The sequence below is a fragment of the Epinephelus moara genome, chromosome 4 (assembly GCF_006386435.1).
Source record: "Epinephelus moara isolate mb chromosome 4, YSFRI_EMoa_1.0, whole genome shotgun sequence".
NCBI classification, from domain to species: domain Eukaryota; kingdom Metazoa; phylum Chordata; class Actinopteri; order Perciformes; family Serranidae; genus Epinephelus; species Epinephelus moara.
The window spans coordinates 571229-586567 of NC_065509.1; the positions used below are offsets into that span (position 1 = coordinate 571229).

General features: G+C 41.4%; 1 protein-coding gene across 1 annotated transcript in view; it reads left to right on the top strand.

Moving 5' to 3' along the window:
* Positions 1-15339, top strand: part of ccdc142 (coiled-coil domain containing 142) — a 44613-nt gene that overhangs the window by 16657 nt on the left and 12617 nt on the right. Inside the window, exons 8-13 of the mRNA XM_050043217.1 lie at positions 1449-2806; positions 6375-6676; positions 8102-8188; positions 10418-10612; positions 12644-12810; positions 13797-13949. Of these exons, the coding sequence (XP_049899174.1) occupies positions 1449-2806; positions 6375-6676; positions 8102-8188; positions 10418-10612; positions 12644-12810; positions 13797-13949 (2262 nt within the window). The remainder of the gene's footprint in view (positions 1-1448; positions 2807-6374; positions 6677-8101; positions 8189-10417; positions 10613-12643; positions 12811-13796; positions 13950-15339) is intronic.

The following is a 15339-nucleotide window of genomic DNA, read 5'->3' on the forward strand; positions in this document are numbered from 1 at the left end:
GATTCATTACAATATCGTAACATGGTTTAGATTTCTAAATAAATATTCACCTTGTCGCTAGATAGACCTACTCCTGAAAAACTCGTGTCTGCGCAAGGCTTTTGGTCCTACGAGGCCACCGTCATTTACCCGACGGGAGGGGTGAGCGAGTGAGCCCTGCAATCTAGAATTTGACCACTGATGTCACTGTTTTCAACCCATTTTACACACTGGCCCTTTAATTTGAAAAACGAGAGTCCTTTTTAGTCGTTTTAGAAGAAGTTTGATACACGGAAGTATAGTGTGTTTACGCCCTGCGTGGAGGGATACACCGGTGAGCAACAGCTGCAGCTGGCTCTGGGGCATGTACGCTAGGTCACTCGGTAAAAGCAAACGAAGAGACGACACAGACGATATTACTCACTTGACTGAAAGCTGTCCATCAGCTCCTGCAGGCCTGGGCCGTTTTTTCCAGTTTATCTTAGGAACATGAAAAAATGTTTCAATCACGCCAGGATTAGTGATTGCTGCAAAGTTTTCACTCCTTGTGATACACTCTCTGCGGCAGTTTTCCTCTTGATGATATATCTCTAGCCTCCCCAATGATGGTAGCACCGAATCCCATTCTGTGCAGCAAAATGATTCCACCTCCGTAGGCATAGGATGGCAAGCCCCACAGCTACACCACCAATCCTCCCCTGACCTCTGTTTCCCCTCGGCCCCTTGCTGTTCTGCCGCTTCGGAGGATTCAGCCTCTCTTCTCGCCCGCTCAGCATCCAACACCTGGAGTTCCTCATCTGTATACTCCGGCTCAAACAGGTATGGCTCTGGATCTGTGTCCGCTACAAGAAACTCTTCAAAATCGCATTCAAAGTCGTCCATTGCAGCTACATATTACTACTATAGTCCGGTTAGGCTAAATAAACAGCTGAATTTTGTTTACAGGCTACGTCTGTGCCTGTGCTTACTCACCGGTGTATCCCTCTGCGGATCACAGCGTAGGACGTGAACACACTATAGTTCCGTGTATCAAACTTCTTCTAAAACGACTAAAAAGGACTCTCGTTTTTCGAATTAATGTTTAAACATGTTTATTTTAAATGCACGTGTAGAAATACCAGCTTCAGGGTTTCTGTAACGTTTATTTATTTACTTTTACCGAGTAGGCTACTGACCCCCTATAGACTTCAATTGTATTTGCTAAGCTAAGCCACAATGCTAACCGCTGAGACCCAGCCACTGGACGTACAGACTCAAAAAAGATATTGATCATGTTGTCTCACTATGAAAATGATAGAGAAAGGGCATAACTCCCAAATCGTCTGAGTATTCCTTTAAGGCACTGTGAAAATAATCACTGTAGTATCGGTACTGGAACTCAGGTACTGTGTCAGCACTTCTGTAGAACCATTTCAAATCAAACCTCTGGTGTCTATTCACAATTACATGCATTCTCCTTTCCTTTCCAGACCCCATCCAGCTGGTCTACAGTCACGGTTGGTCTTGGCTCACTGAGTCAGGAGCTGCGGGTCCATCTCAACCACTGGTCTTGTCTGTTCTCCAAAGTCCAGTCTGATCACTCTCTGAGGCCTGCTTTGGTCCAGCACACCAGGCTGCTGGCGGAAATAAAACAGACTCTGGACTTACTTGGTCTGCAGGCACTGATTTTGATGGAACATTATGTGTGTGTCATTCTGTCTGCTGTAGCCCAGACTGAATTAGACTCCATACCAAGAGAAGTGCTGGAGGATATTTTAGCTGGCACAGAGCTGTATAACCAGGCAGTGGGAGAGCAGAGAGCACAGCACAACATCACCCAGTTGAGGACTGCACTTTTACAGCAGGCACATTATTCCACACCAGATTCTAGTCTTCCAAAGAGCAAAGGGCCTCACCCTGCTGCCTTCTCAATCAAAGAGCTGATGAGGATTTTAGCAGTGCATCAAGCAGATATGGCAGCCAAGCAGCTGCACTGCTGGGCCTCTGAGCAGAGTTATCACATCTGTCAGGTCCACAACAACCAAGAGGCCTACACATGTTCTGATAACTCCGTCAGTCAGGTGGCCAGGCTCAGCTGTGGGACCTCTGCTCTGAGATCTGAGTGGACCTGGGAGCAGCTGCAGCATACCTACCCTATTTCCTCTCCTCTCTTCTCTATTAATCATCACCGCTCCCTACAGTCATTATCTCGTCACACCCGCCATAAAACTTCTCCTATTTACATCCCTGACCTTCATTTGGACAGTAATATCTCTGAGAGCCACCATCCTGTATTAGCAAAGTCCACCTTTATCCAACAAAGACCAGAGAGCTGTAGCAAAGACCAAACCATCCAGTGCCAAACATACATATCCCACACTGGTCCAGCCCAGAACAGTGTGGAAGCTTTGGACTCAGTCCAAGCAAATATAAAAAAACAGCCCACTTTAGAAAACTGTAAACTGTTACACACCATTTCACCCCCTTCATCCTCCTCCCACCATCTCTCAGCCCTGCTTCTGTCAGGGGTCTGCCAACAGGACCATTCCTCATTAGAGCTCCTTTTTCAGGTGCTGGTTTCCTCCACTGATCTGCTGGCTCCACTAGTTTCACATACACCCACATCCGAGGCGCCGACTGAACAACTGCTCCCCAATACAAAAACAGATGTGATATCTCCTAATGGAAAGACTGACCTGATGAAATTAACTGCTCTCGTTGTCAGTGCAGCTGATTCAGTGGAATGGAACAGTGTGAGTACAGAACTGAACAAGGACCAGAATGTGAAAGGATCTCAGCAGGAATGGACTGAAATGGAAATAACTACCAGGCAAGAAGCTACTTTCAGGTAATGTCACAGTTAACCAGCCTTTGGCGGTTGTGGTGATTGTCAATTCTCTATTGTTAGGCATCCAGGGCCCCAGTAGCCTATGCGTTTGATTACCTAAAACCGCCTTTCTGACAACAGAATTAGATGCATTTGACACATGCTGAAACAGAAAACCAAGTCCACTTCAAGCAGTGATGGGCCAAGGCTTTGAACATCTCTCTCAAACTATCTTTTATGGCTCCGTGCCAGCATTATATTTTCAGGTTGTCCCATTGTTGTCCACTTGAACTCAAGAATGAACTGATCAGAATTTGGTGGTCAAAGGTCAAGGTCACTGTGAGCTTGCATCAGTCTCATTCTCATTAAAAGCAATATCTTAAGAAGACTTTGAGGGAGTTTTCTTATATTTGGTACAAACATCCCCTTGGAGTCAAGAATGAACTTATTAGAATTTGGCGGTCAAAGGTCAAGGTCACTGTGACCTCACAAAACATGTTTTTCATTACACTAATTATGACAAAATTTCATACAAATGTCTAATAGGATAAAATGCTGAACTGATGACATTTTATATCCAAAAGGTTAAAGATCAACGTTACTGTGACATCATAATGTTCTACTTCCATCATTTGTCATGTCAATAAATAGTGCAGCACCACAGCAAACCTGGTGTTGTGGCGATAAGCTGTAGGGTTGAGTAGCCGTGTGGGCGTGTCAAAATGGCTGAGCTGTTGAGGTTTGAGAATGGAGAGAAAGCCAATCTCCCCATCTCAGCAACGAGTATGAATCCTCAGTGAATTTGTTTATGTTGACCAAAAGAATCTGTAGAATTTCTTTGATTATTATTACTGTTGTATCGTGTGCTTGTGGACTATGTACAAAGCAGGAATTTATATTAACAGGACTATATCTTATTTACACAGTTACCATAGGCCTGTCAGTATATACATACATACATACATCTAAACTAAGCACAAAAAGTAAGAAAATTTGTGTTTGGTAGATTATTTCTTTGTTGTGACAATGCTTCTTGGCAATGAATCTTATACCGTTGGAAAGCCTGTTTATTTCCCTTCTAAATGGTGCCACATTTGTAAGGAACATGCATTTGTGGGATGAGCAGCAGAGCTGAGTATGTGGGTTGCGCCCATGAAAAATTTGCCAAATCTTCTTTGCCAATGCGAAATAGCTTTGTTTTTTTGCTGTTGCTATTGACTCTTGTTTTGAGCTTCTGGTACCCTCAGGTGCTGACAATCAAGTGCCTGATTGGCACCTGAATCTCAATGCAGAGAGATATTGAGACCAGTGGCAATCCCATATCTCCACAGTCTGGGACCGAACTCTATCGTCCAAGATGACAAGGCTTGCCCCCACAGGGCGGGGTTTATCAGAGACTACCTCCAGAATTTGGGAGTGGAGAGGATGGAATGGCCTGCCAGCAGTCCTGACCTCAACCCCATTGAACACTTGTGGGATCAGCTTGGGTGTGCTGTTCATGCCAGAGTGACCAACACAACCAAGTGGGCAGACAAATGCTGGTTGAAGAATGGGATGCCATCCCACAGCAGTGTGTGACCAGGCTGGTGAGCATCATGAGGAGGAGGTGCCAGCCTGTTGTGGCTGTGTATGGTTCTTCCACATGCTACTGAGGCTCCTGTTTCTTAACTGAATGAACTGTTAAATTGCCAATATGTCTTGTGTCTTCAGACTTCAATCATCCAATCCACCAAACAACAGCAAATAAGAATCAACAGCAAAAAAAAAAACCTGTTTGGCATTGGCAAAGAAGATTTGGCAAACTTTTCATGGGTGCAACCCACATACTGAGCTCTGCTGCTCATCCCACAAATGCATGTTCCTTAAAAATGTGGCACCATTTAAAGCAACACAATGGAGGAACGCACTTTATACCTCACGGGGTCCCCCTACAGACGAAAAGACAATATTGTCTGTTACAGCTGTCACAAAAATCTTTCTGCATGTGCATTTGTTGACAAGCCAACAATACTGGTGAACTTCTTGAAGCTGGCCGTGTAATGCGCGATCATCATGTCTTTAAAACAGGTAAAGTAGCCTTATAGCATTTTGTACATGCATGATTAGGTCGATTGCTTGATTTATTTATTCATTTTCGAAACTCAGAAATGAGTTGCTCTCTGTATGTCAGGGCTGATCTCCTCACAGCGCGTTTGCACACATAGAAACACAAACTCAACAGAGTGAAGTCAGACAACAGCAGAGAGGCTGCGGTGCAGACGAAGGGAATATAACTTCAAAATTACTCTAGTTGACGACAACTACGCTTGTTACTGTAAGTAAGTGCAATTAAACCTCTGCCAGCCAAGCCAATACTTTATCAATACATGTGATCAGCATGTAGAAAGCCATATTTCAATCTGCTCTGTCCGCAGTCTCTCATTCACCGCTATTATGATTTATGATTGCGGTCGACACATCACGGTGCTAACAGCAAACTGTTAAAGACAAACTAAAATGAAAGCTGTCTGTATGTAGGCTAACACTTTATCTTAAAATGTACATAAGGCAGCCGACCTGCAGACAGTGACTGTCCTCAGTAGAGGGTAACAGCAGTAACAGTGCCAGGTCACCATCGGTCGGGCATCCCTCCTCCTCTTTCAGCTCTCGCCAGCGTGTGAAAGCCGGGCCAATATTAATCCTTGTTTGAGCTCTTGTTTAATCGCTCTCCTGTTATCTTTTCTTTGTCTCCTTGGACAACACGTTCACCTTCTTCCTTTTCTTTGTCGCTTCAGCCATGACAACCACATCTAACTTTGTTCACCTCGGTTCGGCTACGCTACTCTAAAGCGAGGAGGCGGATATGACGAGGAGGCGGATATGACGTATGCCATAAAGCAGCCAAATGTTGTAGTCTTTTTCGTGTCCGGGTTCCTACCCGAACCCTGAAACTGCATAGTGCCAGTGCAAGTGAAACAGACACTCTCAAGCAATGACGGAGGTGTCATCCAACCTATTGTGAGTTGATGTACCATCACAAGGATCTTGGATATATATTTTGAGGGCTCAAAAACTCCATTGTGTTGCTTTAAAAGGGAAATAAACAGGCTTTCCAACGGTATAAGATGTATTGCCAAGAAGCATTGTTACAACAACGAAATAATCTACCAAACACAAATTTCCAACTTTTTGTGCTTAGTTTATACAGTATTTACATGTATACGTATACACACACACACACACACACACACACACACGTATGTATGTATATATGTATGTATGTATATATATATATATATATATATGCATTTAGTCATGTCAGGTCATCTGGCTGGAGTCATGCTAGATCATCTGCACTACACTTTGTACGATATTACACACTGGCCATTAATACATACTTTATTTTTTTTACTCTCTATTATTAAATGAAAAGAGAGAAACTGTATTACTCGTTCCCATGGACTGTATGGTGCACCATTTCAGGTTTCCTGCACATTTCACCAAATCTACCAGTAATGTGGTCTAAAATATGTTCTGTGTTTTGTTGATCTTTAAGTAACCACCCTGCCTGGTCCATGTGTGATAACTGCAGAGTGTTTGTGTCTTTCAGCTCAGGTTTTCAAAGGGATGGAAACCCAGAGAAGGAGGAGGCAGGGGGCACAGAGGGGACAGCAATGGAGCCAGATTGTCTTCGTTGGTCTCACTCGGTACAGTGGTTAGACCTTGGTCAGTCGTCTGTGTTTTCTGAACTGTTTGGACAGTTCCGCACCCTGCTGTGGACCCTCTGCAGCAAAGCCCTGTGGCTGCAGCTGCATGTACCAAGAGCAGGAAGCACTGCAGGAAGCATCAACCTCCAAGACATACACAGGAGCTTCCAAATCATTCACAAGATCAGTCAAGCTTCAAAGACAGGTAAGAAGATAATGTCCAGTCACATTAACAGTGTGGAGGTCTACATATGGCATGTCGTTCAGTACAGTCACCTACAGTCCTGAAAGGTGACATTTTTTTATCTTGTGAGAACAAGTACTGTAAAATTGATTGATTGATTGATTTCATTGATTTAAGTGATTTAAGCAAACAATAGCCTGGGGTATTAACTGAAGTTTTACGGTACTTATGTGGGAACAAGTGAACTTGTGCACACAAGATAATTAACCTGTATTATACCAACAAGATAAAAACTTGTTTTCAAAAAGACTTACCTCCTGTGCAAAGAAAAATAACTTGTGCACACAAGATGAAAAATTTCACCATTTGGGACTTTACAGGCTCTGTAGTCACCTGTAACTGCATTACTTAATAATTCATTAATTTGTCAGCATTTCATTAATTATTTATTCAGTTACTTCTTTACACCATATACAGTGTTTTGTGTGTGCTAATTTACTTATATGCATTCTAAATTTGGTATTCATTTATAGTAAGTATATTAACAGAAAAGTCCTAAGAGTACTTACATTGCTCACCTAATCCACTCTTTCACTCTCTCACTCTCAATCCCAAATACAAAAAAAAATTGTAATTTGCTTCACTTTTAAGAAATAAAGGTGCTAACTAGATCCATATAGGAACCTTTGGCTTATCCCCATATGAGAAAATGAGTTCCTTGGATGAAAAGGGTTCCTAATTGAACCCTTACTCTTACAAAGATCCCTTGAAGAACCTGTTCTCCAAAAAAGAATTTTTTGGATAAAAAGGGTTCTTAATGGAACCCTTAGTCTTTCAAAGAAACCTTCCTACCAAAAAGGATTCTTCAGAGGCACATGGTTCAAGGTAGAACCTCAGCCCTTTGGAAAGAGAACCATTTTAGAACCCTTATTTCTGAGAGTGTTTTGTGGCAGTTTTGTCAGGTGGAGGGTGTTACTGAGCGTTGATGGGTCTCTAAGGCTTCTCCTCGATGGACTGTGCTTTGGATTGTACCTCATTTGTATATCCCTTGGACAAACGCTTAAGCCAAATGATGAATGTAAATGTAATATTTAAAGCTTAATATTTTTGGGGGTAAAACATGAAAATTGTTTTTACTCTACATGATATGGCAAAGTATTTAACTTAAATTCAGCCTTTATTGCATTAGTGCAGAGCTGTGGTGCTGCTCAGAAAATGATCATTTCATTTGATTGTAATAATAGTAATGTTAAAAACAAATCTTAAGGGGATTAAGAGTTTGTATTTTTTAGCAAAACTGTGAATGATTGGACAGACAGCATATGGTCTTCAGGCTTAAAATGAGTTGTTTGTCACATCACTGAGAGGAGAAATGACTTCCCTTAAAGAGGTCCAGTTTACTGTACTGTCTGCATGACCTCTCTGGGTTTTGTCCTTTTTTCGTAGATCTGGTTCCCAAAGAGTGCAGAGCCATGCTGGAGGACTTCAGTCTGTATCTGTTAGTTGTTACAGCACATGCTCAGTGGGACTATGGTTAGTACACACACACACACACACACACACACACACACACACACACACACACACACACACACACACAGACCATTCTTGCTGTTATTGGAGGCAAAGCTGTTGTAGAAGCAGAAATAATCTTAGTGCTTGAGTTTAACAGCAACAGGCAAAGCTATCCAACAGTTGGACTGGCATTACATATTTAAATGTCATCTTGTTTTAGGCTAAGTGTACATTGTTCGGCATTTTGTTAATTTGCACAAGTGGTTATCAGCAGATACTCAGTATCAGTAGGTAAATTTGGTAATTTTCAACCTGGATCCTATTATCTCATGTTTTTGTGTCTAAGGGACTCATGGGAACAACAGTATTTCAAATTGGTCCAGTATTGAGAGAGTGTCATGCCACTAAAGCCTATTGAATTGAATTGAATTGACCTGAGTGTTACAGCGGCGATACAGGCTACAGTGTACCCTGCAGGCAATTGAGCACCATCAAAGTACGTTCACAAAAGCCCTGTGTCCACTAAACAGTATGGTATGTTTCATTTCAGTGCGGTACTTTTTTTTTCTTTCAGTTTTCACTGTGAAAAGTTGTGGATGGTACCACTGGAACTGTTTCTTACCATCCCAATTTTTGGTCACCCCTCCTTTGGGGTTCCTAGCACACAGATCTCAGTACTTAAAGGTGGAGCTAGAAACACTGCAGTCCGTTGTTTGGTCAGCAGATGGTCAATTTTGCTCAGGACTTAGTTGTGGCTGGTTTTGAGGCTTATGTAATCACTGTTCATATCCTGGAGAGTTTTCCATATATTATTAAACTATAACTGTAAAATGAAAGGATGTTTTGCTGCCTCTCACAGCAACTGTAGTCTGAGAGGAAAAATAACTTAATTCACTGGGCTGATTGCTGGCAACATTTATGGCAGAACGTTACCTTGTAGCGTTACTCAATGCATGAGTTGATGGCGTGAATCCACCAGCACACCTTAAATTTCAACATGACAACCTTGACCATTGGCATGAGTTTTTATTGTCTCTCTTGGATCACGTGTTTTAGTCATAAGGGTAATCTTCAAGCATTTATGTATATTAATTTCAACCGGGTTATGTGAACTGCATATATCCCAATCCTCACTTGGAGAAAAAAAAGCATCCCAGAGCGTCGTTCCTGGGGCTACAGCAACACTAAACCCCTGTGCTTGCCTGAGAATGGCTAAATGCACAAACCTGCTATTTTTTGATATCCCATCGAGAGACACTCACTGCAGCCTGTTCTATTTTGTTCTGCAAATGTCGGCGTGCAACCGAGTTCTGTGGGCTTTAAATGAGGTGCAGACTTTCATCTGTGTCACCAATGATGAGGAAATACAGCGAGCGCTGGACAACAACACGCCACCTACATGTAAGAGTACTGTACGGACCTAGGGTCTTTGTACCATGCCTGAAGGGTTACTTTTGGTTCCAAAGGTCCTATACTGAAAGTGTTTGGTGTAAACGGAGCTTAAAAGTGTTTGTTTTTGCCACTGACAGGCTCAGATTGTTGTTCAAAGTGTCTAACAATATTATGGAAAGGATCCTCACAGAGATATACCTTTTTGTTAAAGAAATAGATCCTTCTTGGTTAACCAGAAACAGCCCTGAAATCACTGTCACCAAACCCACCAGACTCCGTTTAAGTTAAGAATAATTTGTCATTGTAAAACCCACTTGGTGCAGAGTTAACTGAAACACAATAAAAATCACACGCACTGTCTTGGTTTGTCTTTCCACTGTTCCAGCAATCACCAACTCTGGTTTGCTTTTATTAAACCCTTAATTCACCCAGATAGATGTGAATATATGCTGGCTCTATACACACTAAAATTACTGTTTATTTAAATGGAGTCTGGTGGGTTTGACAATAGCAATCTGAACTTCTGTTTCTGGTTAAACAAAAAGGATCGTACTCTTTAATAAAAAAGTCTATCTCTGTAAAGATCCTTTCATAATGTCTTTAGACACTTACAATAACAATCTGACCTGTCAGTGGCAAAAACAAATACTTTTAGTGGTGGTTAATAGATGCCGAATGCCCGGAGAGGTTATGTGGAGGTGGTTTCCATTTAAGTTTCATATCAGCCCTTTATAAACCTTAACTTAAACCTTTTTCACTGAAACACTGTATTGACTGAATCTTTCACTGGCATTATATTGTCATGCTGTCTCTCACACAGTCTGTCTTTCTCTCCTGCTGTCTGTCTTTCTTCAGTGATGTGCAAAGGTTTAGGTTCATCTCTGAAAGATAAGTGTCTCACGGGTGGGAATCAGACCAGCAACTCGGTGACACCGTCGTCTGAGCAAGATGGAAGTGTGATGATGTCAACGACCATGGAATATTTCCTGCTGCTGTCCCCTCCTCTCCTGTCATCTCTGTGTTGCCATCATTCAAACAGCAGGGCCTCAGGTAAAAAGGCACACAATGTTGCCTTCACAGTAATGCCATCACATCATTTTTTATTAAACTTTTTATTTAACCATTCAAACAGGTAATTTACAAACATAACAATCTTATTTTGAGGTATAAAGTTGTGGTTGTAAAATAATTTCCAAAAAAGTAAAACCTGTTGATTGCTGATGATATTTTGAAAGCTTAATTGACAATTTGGTTACAGTGTAATCACATTTTAAAATAAATTCAGTACCACCCTTTTTAAAAAATAAAGTTTTAGGGAATATATGCTGGATACTGCCTGGGAATTTAACACATTTTTTCAACCAGTTCATTTTTTAAGTTACATTCAAACATTCAAAGTTTGTTGCCTTTAGCCCACCTTCAGACAGGTCGTTAACTGTTAAAGCTTTTTTTGATATAATGAGTTCGAGTCTTCCATATAAAATTGAAGTTGAGTCTGTTTATAGACTTAACAAAGACGGTACTAAGTGCTAATGAAGATGCTGGGTGGACATTTCTCAAGATGCTTTCCATCTTGGTGAGATACGTCCTACCAAAAATTGACTAGTCCCTTTGCGACCAAATATTAATATGTTTACATTCATCGATTTTGTTAGTCAGATTGAATAATTCTCATTCTTTTTGATCTTTTGTCACATAAATACCAAGGTATTTTACCACAGTTTTAACAGGTATATCATAAATGACATTTTTTGCGCATTCATGAGTAGACATCATTTCACATTTTTGGATATTGACAAATAGTCCTGAAGTCTTTCAAAAGAGTTCATTGTGCTTTATGGCAACAGGAATCTGATGTCAACAAGGACTGTACCCAGGTTCATTGTAAACTCTGACATATCTATCTCACTGTTAAGAAGCAGAGAAATAACTTCATTAAAGCCGGAATTCTTTCTTAATGTGCAACATGTTAGTCTGGAGGTTTAAACTCGTGTCGTCTAACAGAGTTGGTGATTAAAACTAAACTTTCATCTCTGTCAGAAAAACTGATCTGAGTTCAGACTGTTTACTTACAACACAGCTACACTCACAGACAACTGAGCCTCCTACCTTCCTGTCAAGAGGCAGGACCGAGTTCTGCAAGGAATCAGCTGTGAGGTGGCAAGCAGCCGGTGCTCCGCTGCCATTCAGTGGCTAAAAAGTGGAGCTAACTGCTAACAGCCACTGCTGCAACTAACAAACTCCACAAATCCATTCAGCAGCTCCACCATCCACAGCCAGACACACACAGCTGCTTGTTTACTGCTGAATTACAGCTCATAACTCGCACCAAGGGCTGACGCTACTCTGGTGTGAGTGTTTTTGCTGACTAGCGAAACATCCTGGCACCGACTATTTACTGGAGTTTACCAGCCTGTCGATCATGCAGCGTTTGAAAATAATTGCAAACATGGCTATTCTCTGCTTTCAATGTCTGATAGTTTTGCCTGATGAAGGTCTAATACCGAAACATCACAAATAAATTATATATTGCAAGTTAGACAGTGTGCGGGAGTCCTTTTGCAACTTTTTGGTCTTCTCTCTCCAATGCACCTGTCTTGTTTAATAGATGTATGAAGTGTTTCCTTTGTTCTAATGTCTGATAGTCCACCATGAATAATTTTGTCACATCTCGCCACGAAAATTAATCATAGAATTCTTCCCAGTTTGTCTTATCAAGATCTATTCTCAGCTCGTCGTCGTCTCGTTTTGGTCATGGAAAAAAGGTCAACGAAATTAATACTCATAGGTTAAATCACAGATAATCGTTTATAGGCATTAAAAATACACGCATTACCACTTTTCTACTTAGAAGCATTTGGCTGGACACTCAGAAACTTTTCAGCATTTGCGTAGTTACTGCAGTTAGCCTGTGTAGGGCAGAATTGCTGTGAACATATCAACTGATTGTTTGACGAAATCTGCTTTTAGTGAATGAATTACACCCGGTATATCTCTATTTGTGGGCCCTGATTACAGCCTCTCTCTCTGTCTCTGTCTCTGTCTCTGTCTCTGTCTCGCTCTGTCTCCCCCACCACTCAGGTTCTTTTAGCGTCTTCCAGTCCAGGCTCACTCTCCAGAGACAGACTGTTAGCTTGGTGTTAGCCACAGTGCAGATATCTACAGTCTGGGTCATATCCAAGGCTTACCAGTTTCTCTCTTCATGGAGTCTCAACAAGTTCCTGCTTATTACACAGGGAGATCTCAAAGTAGGTTCCTTATTTCTATCAACCAGGAGACTTTCGTGTATTTTAATGGATGGAGGATCAAAGAATAACATTAAAGGAAAAGCGTGTTGGTCCCAATACAGGCATGAATGAAGCAATAGAGTGAACTTCAGTATTCACACCACTTTGCCAACCTGTTGTTGTGGTACACACTTCTTTTTTTAAGCTAAGGCTAGTGTTATTTGATTATTTTTTTGATTATCAACATTACCATTCAAAGACCAATATCTACAATGGATTAATCCTCCAAACAAGTATTGACTGTGTGTTAAAGCCAGATACAGTGGCATGTAATAGTTTGGGCACCCCTGGTCAAAATTCTGTTTATTAATCTCACAGAGCTAGAAGTGTCTTGCAGGAAGAATGGGTGAAAATCCCCCAAACAAGAACTGAAGGACTCTTAGCTGGTTACAAAAAGTGTTCAGAAGCTTTTTTGTCAGCCCTGCGATAGTCTGGCGACCTGTCCAGGGTGTACCCTGCCTCTCGCCCAATGTCAGCTGGGATAGGCTCCAGCCCCCCCGCGACCCTCAAGAGGATGAAGTGGTTAGAAGATGAATGAATGAATGAATGAAATACTTAAGAAATTAGTCACCTTTAACTTCAACACTTTTGGAGATCAGTTCATCTTCTACTTACTTAACTATTCACAGTAAACAAAATTTTGACCATGGGTGCCCACATTTGTGCATGTGACTGCATACTGTACTTTATTCCCCTTTACCATAGATAACCATTGTTCTCTGAAAACTATCAAGAAAAACTTAAAATAGCCATATCAACAGTAAGTGTTACAGTGCTAATATACTGTCAGCATATTAAAATGATTATTGCTATCATTGGAGTTGTTCTTTTGGTCACCTGCCCAATATTCACTTGCCTTATATTATAGTGTTTGCTTTTAGCCCTGAAATCGAATGAGCATCAGTTTGATAAAGTATGTTTGTGATGTGTTTTCTCTGTGTCTGCAGGTGCTCAGAGAGTCATTAGAGACTATGGTGCTTCAGACTAAGTCCCTGATGATCAATTCAGACAGTAACCAACATTCCACTCTTCATAACCACAACCAGCATCTGCTGAGGAGGCAACTCAGAGCACTTGACAGGGCTGTGTCCGAGCTGCAGGTAACCTGTCAGGTTTCTTTTAGACCAACAAACACGTTAGAAAGCTGACTCCTCTTCCATTGTTCTTGCAAAGCAGTGAAAGCTTAATTATGCTATGAGAATGGTATCCCAATATTTAGGGTTGTGTGGGTTAGAGAATGAGAGCAGCAACACCTGAGGTGTGTTTGATGGTAACACATAGCTGAGAGTGAAGGGCCAAAAACATTATCTTAGTCTGTTTTCAAGATCAAGAATGAACTTGCACATTAAGCAGAAAATAGCCTAGTAGGAAGAACTGCTCACTAAAACTATCTCGTTCTAAATGGAACACTGAGTAGGAGAAACGGGGATCTTCTGACAGCTACAATATCCTGTATTTGGGGAAAAGAATTTCAAAACTGTCATTGATTTGCACCAAGATAGCATCAATGCCCCTCACTGATGGCACATCAGTGTAAATAAAATCTAGTATTAAACACTGACACAATCAAGACAGCTAATCATCTGAGAGCCAAGTAGCCTACAGAGTTTGTTTATACCTGCTTTAAAAGGTAACTTTAGCCTTGTTTCCACCCAAACAGCCTGGTTCAGTTCAGTTTGGTACACATTAGAATGGTTATTTTTCCGTTTCCATTGTGAAAATTTGTGGATGGTCACCTCTCTGTTGGGGTACCTAACACACTGTTGTGACACTAAATGGTGGAACTGGAAACACTGAAGTCTGTTGATTGGTCAAGAGAGAACTGTCACTCTTGCTTAGTGCTGAGTTGTGGCTGGTTTTGAACCTTATGTGATTACTGTTCACTGTGGCAAGTTTTACATACATTTGCAAACTATAACTAAAAAATGAAAGTATGTTTTGCTGCCTCTTGCAGCAGCTGTATACTGAGAAAAAAAATATTTAATTCACCCTGCTGTTCAAAGGCTACTGCCAGCAGCTGACAGCAACTTTTTAGCCTGGTAAGACCATCCTGAAATCAGTCTGGATTTGATGCTGCCCCAAAACCTTTCCAGAAATTAAAATCCAATTGAGCCAATCAGGGATCTGCTCCATACTTGACAACATAAGCAACCAATGAGGGAATGCGTTGCAGTTGATGACGTAAAATGCAGGCTGCAGCTTACAGAATAGTAATGGTGGCTGGAGTCAGTAACAACAAATAAACAAGAACAAGCGTACACACTTGCTCCTCGGAGGAAAATATGGTTCTTCTAACTGAATTTGGCAAAAGCTTGATTTATTAACTGGCTCCACAGGTGATGAAGAGGATGTTCCCCACTGTTTTGTTTCGCTGATTGGCTGAAGGAGTTTGTCAAGGCGAGTACTCCCACCCACTGAAAGTGTTGGGGACGGCAGCAAGTCCAGACTGATACAGAGCCAAATAGAATGTCAAGCTCGCGTCATCAGAGT